At 50.6% G+C, this 12,842-nt stretch overlaps 1 protein-coding gene across 3 annotated transcripts in view; it reads right to left on the bottom strand.

Moving 5' to 3' along the window:
• Positions 1 to 12,842, bottom strand: part of LMF1 (lipase maturation factor 1) — a 115,606-nt gene that overhangs the window by 57,045 nt on the left and 45,719 nt on the right. For 2 of the 3 annotated variants that reach the window (XM_084881219.1, XM_084881217.1), the window contains exon 4: positions 7,748 to 7,896. In XM_084881219.1, coding sequence (XP_084737345.1) covers positions 7,748 to 7,896 — 149 coding nt within the window. Of the gene's footprint in view, positions 1 to 7,743; positions 7,897 to 12,842 lie in introns of all 3 variants that reach the window. The other variant, XM_084881218.1, reaches the window with a different exon arrangement.

The following is a 12,842-nucleotide window of genomic DNA, read 5'->3' as shown; positions in this document are numbered from 1 at the left end:
CAAACTCATGGAGCCCCAGCTGAGGCTGCCGGGAGCCGCAGAGGAGCCTATGTTGCTTGAACTCCAGCTTCAATCCAGTCATGTCAACAGGGGGGAACCGCCTTGCCTCCACCAGCACCACCACATGGTGACAGTGTGGGGCCGTCATGTCACTTCCCATCAGTGGGCACCACAAATGAGCAGAAACAGGAAGTCCCACCCCACTCAGCCCAGGTCCTCAGTTGGCACAGGGAGCCGGGCAGCAAGCTGCGTCCCGTGGGTCTGTTTTGAACGGCGGCCTCTGGCCAGGTGGATGGTCTTCCCAGGGCTTGAAGGCACGTGGTTCATAACTGGTGCTCAAGGGAGGAACACAGGAAAATCTGGCTCGCTGGGAACTCTGTTCTCCAGTCCCGCCCACAAATAGATGTCTCTGGGTCATCTCCTCTGAAGCTGCTGACCTCTTGCCAGGCTTCAAAAGTACTTTGTCCTGCCCGGAAGTGTGTGGCCGAGGAGCTTTGTGGATGTGCATGCCTGAAGGGCCCTCATCCCATCAGCACACAGGACGTTTTCATCACCCCGAAAGTTCCCACAGGTCCTGCAACCCCAGTCAGTCCCCACCCTGAATCCCAGAGGCAATGCCTCCCAGTCTGTGGTATTTTGTTAGCGCGGCCCAGAAAACTAAAGCACATTCCAGTATTTGCTTTTGTCCCTCTTTAATTTTAGCTATTCTTGTGGGCATGCGATGGTATCTCATTGTAGATTTACTAGCATCTCCCTAACAGCCAATAAAGCTGAGCGATTTTTCAAGTGCTTATAATAGCCATTTGTATGTCTTCCTTTGTGAAGTATTGAAATGTCTTTATTACTGAGGTTTTTGGTTCTTTACATATCCCAGTAGAGGTTCTTAGGTATTAATGGTATTTTGAATATTTTCTCTCAATCTATCACTTGCCATTATCAATGCTGTCTTTTGTAGAACAGAAGATTTTAATCTCGATCAAGTCCAATTTATGCATTTTTTTTTTCTTTTATGGTTAATGTTCTCACGCTGTGCTGGAGGAAATTTTTGCCTATCCCAAAACTGCAAAAATATTCTTTTATGTAATCTTCAAGAAGTGCTATAATTTTAAGTTTTATGTTTACAGTCCATCTCAGACTAATTTTGTTTCTGTTGTGATAGAAGGATTGGGCTTTGTTTCACTCTATGTAGATAACCAGGTATCCCAGCACCATTGTTAAAAAGACTTTTCTTTTTCAGACTGACTTTGTGCCTTGTCCAAAAATCATTTGACTATGATTTCAATATGGTACTAATTCTAGATTATCTAATCTACTTCATCCTGTGCCTACATCACTTTGTCTCTATGACTATGGGAAGTCATGAACAATTTGACTCTTATTCAAAACTAGAGGCCGATGCACAAAATTTGTGCAAGAGTAGGCCTTCCTTCCTCCGCACCAGCTTCCCTCTGGCACCTGGGACCCAGGCTTCCCTCCGGCTGCCGGCAGGCACCCGGGGCCTGGGCTTCCCTTGCAGCCCCAGTTCCGTTTGGAAAATCATCCAGAAGGACATCCAGTCTAATTAGCATATTATGCTGTTCCTAGAGGCCTGGTGCATGACATTTGTGCATGGGTAGGGTCCCGAGGCCTGGCGGACCATCAGGGCCAATCAGGGCCTTCAGGATGCCAGCCAGGGCCTTCTTTTGTTCCGCGCTGTCCCCTGGTGGTCAGTGCATATCATAGTGAGCGATTGAATTCCTGGTCTTACGGTCGAACTCCTGAGGGGACACTTTGCATATTAGCCTTTTACATAAATAGATTATTATAGATTGTTCTGGCTATTCTAGGTCCTTGGCAATTCATCAATTTTTAAGAAGGAAATCCTTCTAGATTACATTTGGGTTGCATAAAATCTGTAGATCAATTTGAGACTTTTGATTCACAAACATGGTCTAAGTTTCTTTAATTTCTCTCAGCAATGTTTGGTAGCTTTTAAGGTCCAAGTGCTGTACTTTCGTTAAAATTTCCTAAGGAGTTTAGGGATGTTGTTATTAGTAATATATTTTATAATTTCAAAATTTTGCTAGAATATAGGAATACTATTTTTAATTATTTTATTGATTTTTTACAGAGAAGAAGAGAGAGAGATAGAGTTAGAAACATCGATGAGAGAGAAACATCGATCAGCTGCCTCCTGCACACCCCCTACTGGGGATGTGCCCGCAACCAAGGCACATGCCCTTGACCGGAATCGAACCTGGGACCCTTCAGTCCGCAGGCGGATGCTCTATCCACTGAGCCAAACCGGCTTCGGCTAGGAATACTATTTTTTATTCTGCCTATGAATCTTGCACTCAAGTTAAATTCAATCACTGGTTCTAAGAATCTTTATGATCTTCCATACATATGAACTTTGCATCGATGAATATAGATGATTTTATGTCTTCCATTCTAGTCTTCAGGGATTTTATTCCTCTTTCTGGCTTTATTACACTAGTTAAGATCTTCATGTCAAATAGATGTGATGAGAGTAGACAACCCTGCCTTATTCCCAATCTTATGGGAAAAACATTCAGTCTTTCACCATTAAGTACAGTATTAGCTGTAGGTAGTTTATATGCTTACCTTTTATTGGGTTGAGGATGCTTCCTTCTACTCCTAGTTTGCTGAGATTTTAAAAAAATTGTTTAATTTTGTCTAATACTTTTCTCACATTGAGATGATCATATCCTTTAAAAACCATTTTTATTGATTTGAGAGAGAGAGAAAGGGAGAGGGAAGAGAGAAACACTGATGTGATAGAGAAATATCGATTGGCTGACTTCTTCACAACCCCCACTGGGAAATGAACCTGTAACCTGGGCATGTGCCCTGACCGGGAATCGAACCAGCAACCCTTTTATGCACAGAACGATGTGCCACACTGGTCAGGGCAGATGGTCATATCATTTTATATCTTTCTCTCTTAATTTGGTATTTAATGAATTACATCAATTCATTCATGTTCAGCCAATCTTGCATTCTGGAAAAAATCCCACATGGTATTGATGCATTATGCTTTTCATGTACTGCTGCACTCATCTAAACTAATAAAAGGGTAATATGCAAATTGACTAGATGGCGGAACAACCGGTTCCTATGACACTCACTGACCACAGGGGACAGACACTCAATGCAAGAGCTGCCCCTGGTGGTCAGTGCATTCTCACAGGGCGAGCGCCGTTTAGCCAGAAGTGAGCTCCTTGACAACCTGGCTCACGACTGGCGAGCACAGTGCTAAGAAGGTCCGACTGCCAGCTTAGGCTGGCTCCTGGAGGCTGGGTTGAAGGACCCCCCTGAGCGCACTTATTTCATGTACCGTGCCTCTAGTTTACTAATAATTCCTTCAGAATTTAATATCTGCTCTTAAAAAATCTGCTTGGTAATTTCCTATTCTTGACATGACCTTGTTTTTGCCAGCCTCAGAAAAATGAATTGGGAAGGGCTCCCTCTCCTCTGCTTTCTGAATGTGTATAGGATTCATATAGTTTCTTCCTTAAATATTTCATAGAGTTCATCAGGAAAGGCTCCTAGGCCTGGAGTTTTCTCAATGGAAGGGTGCTTTTGGTCTGTCTGTGTTCATGACCTCTATTTATAGAACTGCTCACATTCCCGTCTCTTCCTCTGTTAGTGTTGCTCATCCACGTCTTTGAAGAAATTTAACCATTTCCTTGAATCACTTGCTCTATGTGCATAAAGTTGTTCATACTATTTCTCTTCAACTTTTTATTTTGAAAAATTCTTTGACTTCAGAAAAGCTGTAAAAATCGTCTGGAGTTCCTGCATACCTCTTGCTATTAATTCAATACTATTACACTACCAACCTTACTTGGATTTCACCAGTTTTCCCATTAATGTCTTTTCTGTACCAGAAACAATCCAGTGGGCCACATTAACTGTCATGTTCCCCGAGTCTGACAATGCCTCAGTCTTTAATTGCATCTCATAATCTTGATACTTGAAAACTCTGGCTGGTAATTTTGAAGAGTGCCCCTCAGTTGGGGTCTGTCTGATGCTTCCTCATGATGAGATGAGAGCAATGCATTTTTGTAAGACTGCAGTGAAAGTAATGTTATGTCTTGGAGCTCCTTCAGTGCACAGATTCCTCTCCTCTATATCCTGCCCTGGAATTCCAAAAGGGTTAGGGATGAGGAATGCCCTCCTGCCTTCCATCCTCCTCCACTCACAGTGGGCAAGGTCCGCCCTCTGCCTGCCTCCTTCCTCCGTGGGTCTTCCCCCTCTACCCGCCTCTCCCTGACTCCCCACAGAAAGCCAGGTTGTCAAGGAGCTCACTTCATGCATTTCCCTCTGGACCCCCGTCCCACACTGTCTATTGTCCGATATGAAAACAGCTGCATCATGCAGTGTGTCCGGGTCCAGTTGTTCACAGAGAGCAGGTAGCCTGGGCCATCTCTCCACCAATACTCACTCCCCTCCTCCCCAGCACTGCAGGGGGCAGAAGGGCTCAGTACGCAGAAGCCTTAAGGACAGGAGCCATGCTGACCCCATCTCAGGCTCCTGGGACGAGCGGGCCTTCTGTGGGCACAGAGGCCAGGCGGCTTCCTCTCCTTCCGCTCAGCCCTTCACCTGCACAGCTTTGGGTTCCCTGAGACTGAGCTCTCCACAAGCCCCTCCGTCTTCCAGGGCATTTGAACCACTGGCAGCTGACAAAGAACACAGTGGTTTCTGAGGGTTCAGAGCAGTGACCTCTACGCTGATTCTGGTACTGGTTCTGACCCAGTAGCACATCGGGGGCTGAACAGGGGCTTCATTCACAGTGTCTCCAGGTCTGCTGTAGTTTCTCCACCTCACAGAGGGATGGACATTTTGCTGCTGGCACTCTATTTTTGTCAAGTCAACTCTATTTTCTGCTTGCTACTGAAGGAAGATTAATAATATCCAACATACAGACTAAATCAAGTAATTATACCTTTTAGTGCACCTGGTAATTTCTCACCCAGCTGGCACTAACAGTCAATCAAATGCCATAAAAGGTGCTTTAGGATGTGCTAATGTTCCACTGCACTCTGCCAGGCATGGAGGGATTTGTTCAACTCGCAGCATCACACACCACACACAAAACAGCCTGACAGGTCGGCCGCCCAGAGCTTCCCCGCCCGGGCTGCCCGGGCTGTCTCTGCACTGGGGCCTCTTGCTTTATGTGTCCCACCTATTGAAGCTGCCATTCCACGGGTCCCAATGAAACCTTGAAACATTTCATACATTTAAAAAAATTAGTCCTCACCCAAGGATATGTTTTTATTGATTTTAGAGAAAGGGAGGGAGAGAAAGAGGGAAAAATATCTATCAGTTGTCTCTTGTACAAACCCCAGCTGGGGATTAAACCCGAAACCTAGGACCAGGAATTAAACCCCAAAACTTTTGACACACAGGACAATGCTCCAATCATCTGAGCCACCTCGCCAGGGCACATTTCATACATTTTTGTACTTTATAAGCCAGCCAAGGAGAAATCCATGGAGTGTGTCAAGTCAGGAACATTGTCAACCTTGCCTGCTCCTAATGGGACGCTCCAGATTTCTACAACCAGCACTGCCACAGCCCCTGGGGGCCTGTTCACCCCCCAAGTGGATGTGACCAGTCACACGGGCCCCGGCCCCAGGCCTGCTGCCGTAGGTGGAGCTTGGCCCTCAGCATCCAGCTGCTTCCAGTGCCTGGGGGCCCTGGGCCAGTTTACCAAACCACAGCTGGCCATGGTGCTATGAGGAAAGCTACCGAAGAGGGGATCTGAAGTGTGTGTGAGTGGGCTCTCGACAGTAACAGAAAGAACTGGGAGGTGTGTGCCTTTAGGACTCTGGTCCCACGCAATGTCTGGCACGCTGTCCCTTCACGGAGCCGATGTCGGTCAGTGCTAGTTAAGAGCTGGCATTGGTCAGTTCCTGTGTATGGATGTGGAAGCTGACAGTGAAGAAGGCTGATAGGAAAGACTGACTCATTTGAAATATGGTGCTGGAGGGGAGCTTTATGGATCCTCTAGACCAGTGGTCGCCAACCGGTGGTCTGTGAGGCCCAAAAGGTTGGAGCCTGCTCCTAATGGGATGCCTGGAGCAGCGGTCGCCAAATGAAAGGTGAACCAGCAGAAAGATGAACAGGTAGGTCCGAGAGCAAATTAAGCCTGAAACCTTGCTGGTGGCAAAAATGACGCAACCGAAGCTGCCCTACTTTGGCAGGGTATCCTGAGAAGGCGGGGTTCTTTGGAAAGACAATAATGCCGGGGAATGGAAGGCAGCAGGGAAGGAGGAAGACCAGCTCTGAGTAGGCTGGCTCCATGGAAGAAGCCAGGGGCATGAGTCTATAGGAGCTGAGCAGGGCTGTTGAGGACAGGACACTGATGACATCACTCATTCACAGGGTCACAGGAGTCGGAGTCGACTTGAGGGCATGAACAACTGGTCAGGATTTGAGGTTGACGGAGCACAAAACAGATACAAGGAACGAGGGCATCACAGGGCGACAGCCACGGTGAGGTTAAAGGGCTGCGCTGGACAGAGGGCACACAAGAGTGCAGGCTCACGGCCAAAAGCGTACCAGTAAACGGAACCTCTGCTGAGGAATGGGACAGCACATAATTTTAGAGGCCTTACCACAAAATGCTCACTAATTACACTGTGGGAAAAAGTGACACCGAGAGGACCAGCTGAGCCCACTGGAGTCAGTGAGGGGACAGGTGGATGCTGCCCCAAAGAGAGGCGTGCAGGGCCTCCTGGCAGGGATGCCCACCGCAGGCTGGTCGGAGCAGGGAGACTGAGGACCGTCGGGACCAGAGGGGACACAGCGAGGTGTCCCTGTGGATGGAGCAGCTTGTGCTCAGGCAGGTCAGGAGCAAGTGCTCTGCCCCATCCCCCGACAGTTCTGCACGTTTGTGACTGTCCCCCAAGGAAACACTTACAGCAAACACATACTTAGCATATCTGTATGACAAGGTTTCCAATTTAAGAGATTTTAATATTTTATAATGTTTTAATAAAAAATTAAGACCTTATTTACTTAATAGAAGAGAGAGTGAAAAAGCAGGGAAAACTGCCAAATTCTATTGTCTACAGCTGGAAATAAGAAGGAACCACGGTGCTCCTCATTTTAAGGCTTAGATAATGTTTCTGAAAAGCTTTAGGGCAGCTGCCAGTGAGGTTAAAAGTGGGGTACGCACTTTCAGAGGCTCTGCAGAAGGGGGAAGCTAAGGAACCCTAGTCTCCAGGGTTGAGCAAGAAAGCGTAAGAGGTGAACACAGGCGAGCAGCACACAGAGCGCACAACTGCCCCCAATGGCCACACGGGAGTAAAGTAACAGCTGAGCCCCCTTCAAACCCCCCCCAATCCATGAGCATGGTGTCCAAGAGAAAAGACTAACAGCAGAGACAGAGGGAAGCTCGCGTGGCTACCTCCGGGTGAGGATTCAGGTGACGAGGTGCCCTTCTGACTGATTTAAAGTGATGGGAAATGTTTCGGACATTCCAGAGACCATGGGAAGGCTGGGGAGAAAGAGGAACTGAGAGGCCGTACCCCAAGAGTCTGTGTGAAATGGACTGAGCCATGGTTGGGCACAGAAAGTGGTCGTGTGAAGGACCAGGGAAGCCAATGGAGTTTCCAGGGCTCTGTGATAGGCCACTGGATATCACAGAAAGAGGGAGAAGGGGCCCAGCTGGCACAGCCCAACCAACAGGAGGACAGTACATTTATCCCCAAATATTACAAATTAAAGTTCTACTTACTGCTCCGAGCATGATTCTGAAAATCAGCCACCGAAAGCCCCACAGAACGATCCGGGACGTGGGGGTCTTCCTGGGCAGCCGAGACAGAGTCCACAGAGGGCACAGGAAAATCCCCAGGAACCCCGTTTCCAGAAGCTGGGACTCCCATCCTGATGGTGACAGGAAGAACAAAGGGCCATGTTAGCCACAGCTGGACACTCTCTATAAAGACGGTCCCACCAAATTCATTTAACCTAACAGTCCTGAACACAGGATAGATGGAGACCAAGAAGCACGTGTCAGCCCACAGTCAAGATGCACCTCGGTGGCAGCTTGTGGCACCGTGCCCCAGCGCCCGAGCCAGCCCCCACTGCATTCAGACCGCAGTCTCCTGTCCTTCTCAGGGCACTGCAACTGTGGCACAGCCTCATGCTGAGCACACACCGCCAACGGGGGCTGGCGAGGCCTCTCCCATCCATAGGCTTGCATTTGCAATCATGACTTTCTGCATTCTTCCCAGAGGAGCATTTACCAGGAAGGACAACATGCACCGAGGAGGCCAGAGACCATATGGGAGGTTCTGACTGCAAAGCTGACTCTGCTCCCTGTCTGCCCGAGGTGAGGGAGCAGGTCAGGGGAGAAGCAGGAACAGGTGATGGTGGCTCCGGATGAAATTGCCTCGTGTCAGCCCCATGTGGGCTCAGTCCCTACGGCAGCAGCTCTACAGGTGTGATGTGAGGGGTGCTAGCCAGTCCTTCCTGCTGGGAGCCCCATGTGAGACATGTGGGTGAGCGTAGTGCATCCGAAAGCACATTCTTGCAGAGGAGATGCATTCCAAACCCTAACAGCTCACTGAGTTGGCCCCACTGTACAACAGCTGATCAGTGTCACCCAGAACCCAGAACAGCTTCAGGCAGTTGTAAACTGGGCTCTTCAAAATGAACATGCATATGCACAAGCTCCTGTTAATACAATATTATGCTGCATTACATATTCGGTACATTTTCTGTGGTTCCATTTATAGAAGGTTCTAGAATGAGGAAAACTGATCAGGTGAAAGAAATCGGGACACAGCTGCCTGGAGAGACGGGCCGGGGACATGAGTCTGCGCCTGCTCAGGGAGTGTGCTCCTGAGACTCACCAGGGGAACCTTAGGGCCTGAGCATCGTTTCCTCCTCAGACACAAACCTACAGGAATCCTGAACCCTCATTCTACGCTGATGGAAGGTCTTCAGCCTGAAACTTACTTGAGGGGCACCGAATACTGAACTGAGCAATGAACAGACATGTGAGGAAGCCAGCCGAGCGAAAGACGAGCCGCAGAGTCCAGCCAGGGGCGCGCATAGGTTTCGCTGTACAACTGTTCGACACTCTGAAGTTTGAGATTTTTTGTTAGATGCAGGATGGCAGGATTCCACTTACTCTCACATGTTTGTAGATTTCTTTTGAGAGAACAGGTCTTTCGTAGCAATGCAGTGCCTGTGTGCGCAGTGCCTCACACAGGGTGACAGTGACTGTCACTGCCCAGAGGGGCAGGTAGTCTCGCCTGGGTGAGCAGCTGGTGTCAGTGGACCCAAGTGCCCTGTGCTAGTGTCTCTGGGGAGATGATTCCAGAAGCAGAAAGAAGCCTGAACAGTGCCGGGCACCAAGGCAAGGTGGGCAGACGGAGCACAGCTCTGCCAGCTGTGGTGGCTCCTGTAGCACTGCTGTCAACTGAGGGAGAGAAAAGCTGACCGCAGGGCGCTCTGGCCAGGCCAGGAAGGGGAGACTGGATGCATGCGATGCCCACATGGCTCAGTCCCGCCCTCCGGGGCCCCCTGCACTGCACCCAGCATTGGATACATATGGGCTTCCCTCAGAGGCTCAGGAGGGGAAAGTGCAGAAAGCGTCTACACTAGTTTTATGAGATTTCAGACACGGAGCAATTGCTTATTTTGAAAACCTTCGCATTACAACTTGCTTCAAAATCCCCTTCTCTGAGCCAGGAAAAAAACAAACTTTGTTACATATGCCAACTTCTATAATTTTATCTTAAGGTAAATTTATTAAACTTGAACTTATTTCACTTGGGGTGCATTTATAATACATGTGATTGGATGAGCAAAGGATACGCAGAATGTGGAAGTGGTGACAGTCACGGCTCGGAGTGTGCTTATATACAGACACGCCCTTTTTTTGAGAAAGCACCTCAAAGGCCACCCGTACCGATCCCTCCTCCACTTAGCGACGAGAGGCCTGTGCCTTCATGCAGTCCTGTAGGCAGAGCAGGCGGAGCTGGGGCTTCTGAGCAGAGAGAAAGCCAGCTTGGAACACCCCCCAGGATGCCTAGAGGGGCTGGCATACCACCCCAAGTGTGAGGTCCTCACTAACTCCACAGTGCAAAGCCCGCCTTGCTCACACTCCTGCAAACCCCTTGCTCACGCTCCTGCAAACCCCTGCAACTCAGATTCCACGTGGGTGAGCAGAGCCTGCCCTGGGTGTGGGCCTCCTTCTCTAATTGTCACCTCACTTTGCACAGATGTAATGAACTGAATTTTAATATGCTGTTTGAGTGACACCAATCAAAGTGATATGCAAATGGCGGAGCCCAGAGACCGTCTAAGTGCCAGGAAGCAGGTGACAGGGTAGGCAAGGGATGGGACACGCTGTCACCTTAGGGATGTGCGTGCACTAGCAGAGGGTCACCTACTGAGACGTTCCTTACCTGCTGGGGTGCATGGGAGAGGGGACACCCAGAAGCCACGGCGTGCAGGCTTCCGACTGCAGGACCGGCTGCTCCCACCTGCCCCACTCTCACTGGAGCTGGACACCGCCCCCCCGCATCAGCGCTCCCTGATACGGCTGGGGAGGAAAGGGTCGCCTGCAGACCCACCTGCTTCTGCTTTCTCTGCTTGGATCTAGTCAAATTTCAGCAGCTGTGCTGCCTGCACAAGGAACACCATTGTTCTCCGCCTCAGCGTGGTGGGGAGGCGCCCTCAGAAAAACAAATGCCCAGCGCGCTGCCGCGGCGGCTTCCTGCGGCGGAGGCTGTGTGTGTGCCTGCGGATGGCACAGCACACGGCACATGGCTGAGACGTGCTCACGGCTGTCAACAGGCTCCACTAGGTGCTTCTTACTCAGATTCAGTGCCATTTAGCCTGTGCTCAGTCTTTGCAAAGGCAATATCTGGCCCTTTCACTTGGCAAACACAATTATGGTAGCACTGGAAGGTTCTGTTCCATTGGAGGCATTAGCCCCGCCAGTGGCTTTGGGGGGTGATGATTAGCAAATGCCCATAAGGAAGCCATGAGCTGCACCTGCCTGTTTCTGGACTTCCACTTCTACGGCTGCTTGTTCACTTTGAAGAACACAACCAGCCCTGAACAAGCCACGTTGGGAAAATTCCCACATGAAACTGAAGGGAAAACACCTCTAGTTGTGGCCTGAGGAACTGGTGGAACTTCCAGCCCAGACATGACAGACCCAGCAGCCACTGGGGCACCGGGGGTGGCTGAGGAACAGCTAACTTGCCCACTGTCTCCCAGGGACGTCCGGACAGGCAGTGGAGTGGGGATGAACCACACCAGGGTAAGCGGCGGGCTCTCCAGCCTGGTCCTGACGGGCTAGTGAACCTTGACGCAGTGCTGACCAGAGCTTAAGGGCGGCCGTCGTCCATAGCCTCCAGGTCTGAGGGCGGCCATGGCCCCTCATCTTGTGGTCTGTGGGCAGCCTGGGCGCCCTGCTAGCTGGGTCCAGCCATGCCTGCGTAGACTCAAACAGTCAGAACAGCTGGATGCTCTCTTACTGGCTTGTGAGTTTAAATAAAACTCCTTGGCGCGGGGCACATGACCTGTGTCTGCCAGGACAGCTGCATGCAAAGTCCGAGGAAAGGTCCCATAAACCATTTGGACCCACGGCCTCCAGGCCCACGTTCTGACTTGTGGGGTCCCTCCTTCCTCTGGCCCAGGCTGGGGCAACTGCTCTCCAATAAAACTGACGTAAAAATGGTGCGGATGTTTCTCTTCTATCTGCTCAGGGGCAAGTGAAGGGTGAAGATGTTTTCTATTGAAGAGCCAGAGATCTCACCACCAAGAGGCCTGACCTGTGCCTGGCCACGTGCAGCGTGGCAAACGGGTGGGCGATGCGGCGCCTTCAGGATGAGCAGTGTGAGGGGCACCGGCCTGGCTCTGCCCCTGCTCTGCACAGGAAGAGGTGGGGAAGCCAGCGGATACGCTCCAGCCAACAAGTGGGCCGCTGGGCTGGGGGCTCAGAGGTCAAAGACGACACAGGACAGGCTGAGCCGCCTCTGACCAAGGAGGAAGGCAATCTAAACAATGCTTCAGCGGCGGAAGCTGCCGGGATGGCCACTCTAGAAAGAAAATGCCAACCGAGGCTTCATTTCCCTCCTTGAAACTATTAGAGTTACTTAGAAAGAGTGATTAATTTCGCGCATATGGATCCTTCAGAAATGACAGCCACCATCCCTGTGAGAAGTAGGAACCCATTAGCTTCACGTTAAAATCGGGGAAAATGGAGAAAAGCGCTTCCCTCCTGACGGGCTGTCACTCCTGTGCCGGGCCCCCGCCCTCGGCCGCCGGGGGCTCCTAATGATGCCCTGGAGACCACGCGAGCTCTTAAAAGTTATTTCCTTAATCTTTATGGGCTGTATGCTAGGATGGAAAGTTCCGGAGTGGCATACCAGATCTTGTCTGCAGTCACTGACATGGCAATGAGTTTCGGGGACAAGAAAGCACCCCTGATGCAGATGAGGGTGACCCTGTCTCCCCTACACGGAAGCACCAGACTTCTGCAGCAATGCAGAGCCTGCTGTGAGGGGGAGAGGGGTTCTGGGGGCCGATGCGCAGATGGGGAATGCATGTCCATGGTGGGGCACAAGTGAAGGGGCACTGTCCTTGGCACCCTCTGTGATGGTGGACGGTTCTGCTCATCCCACCCCACCCCCGGCCTCAAGGCACACAGTGAGGTCCAAAGGACTGGCGATGGCTCCTGGGGAGGTTTGGGCAGGGGGAGCCAGGCAGAGCTTGGTCAGCAAAATGGTGGGATGAGGTGGGCAGCTCAGACTTCACGCACTGGGACACTAGGTGCTGTTCACTCCAATCCCTGGTCCTCCCTCAGA

This window comes from Pipistrellus hanaki, assembly GCF_964339955.1.
Source record: "Pipistrellus hanaki genome assembly, chromosome: 4".
Classification (NCBI taxonomy): Eukaryota; Metazoa; Chordata; class Mammalia; order Chiroptera; family Vespertilionidae; genus Pipistrellus; species Pipistrellus hanaki.
The sequence above is the reverse complement of the archived record's forward strand: the minus strand, read 5'-3'. Positions and strand labels throughout refer to the sequence as shown.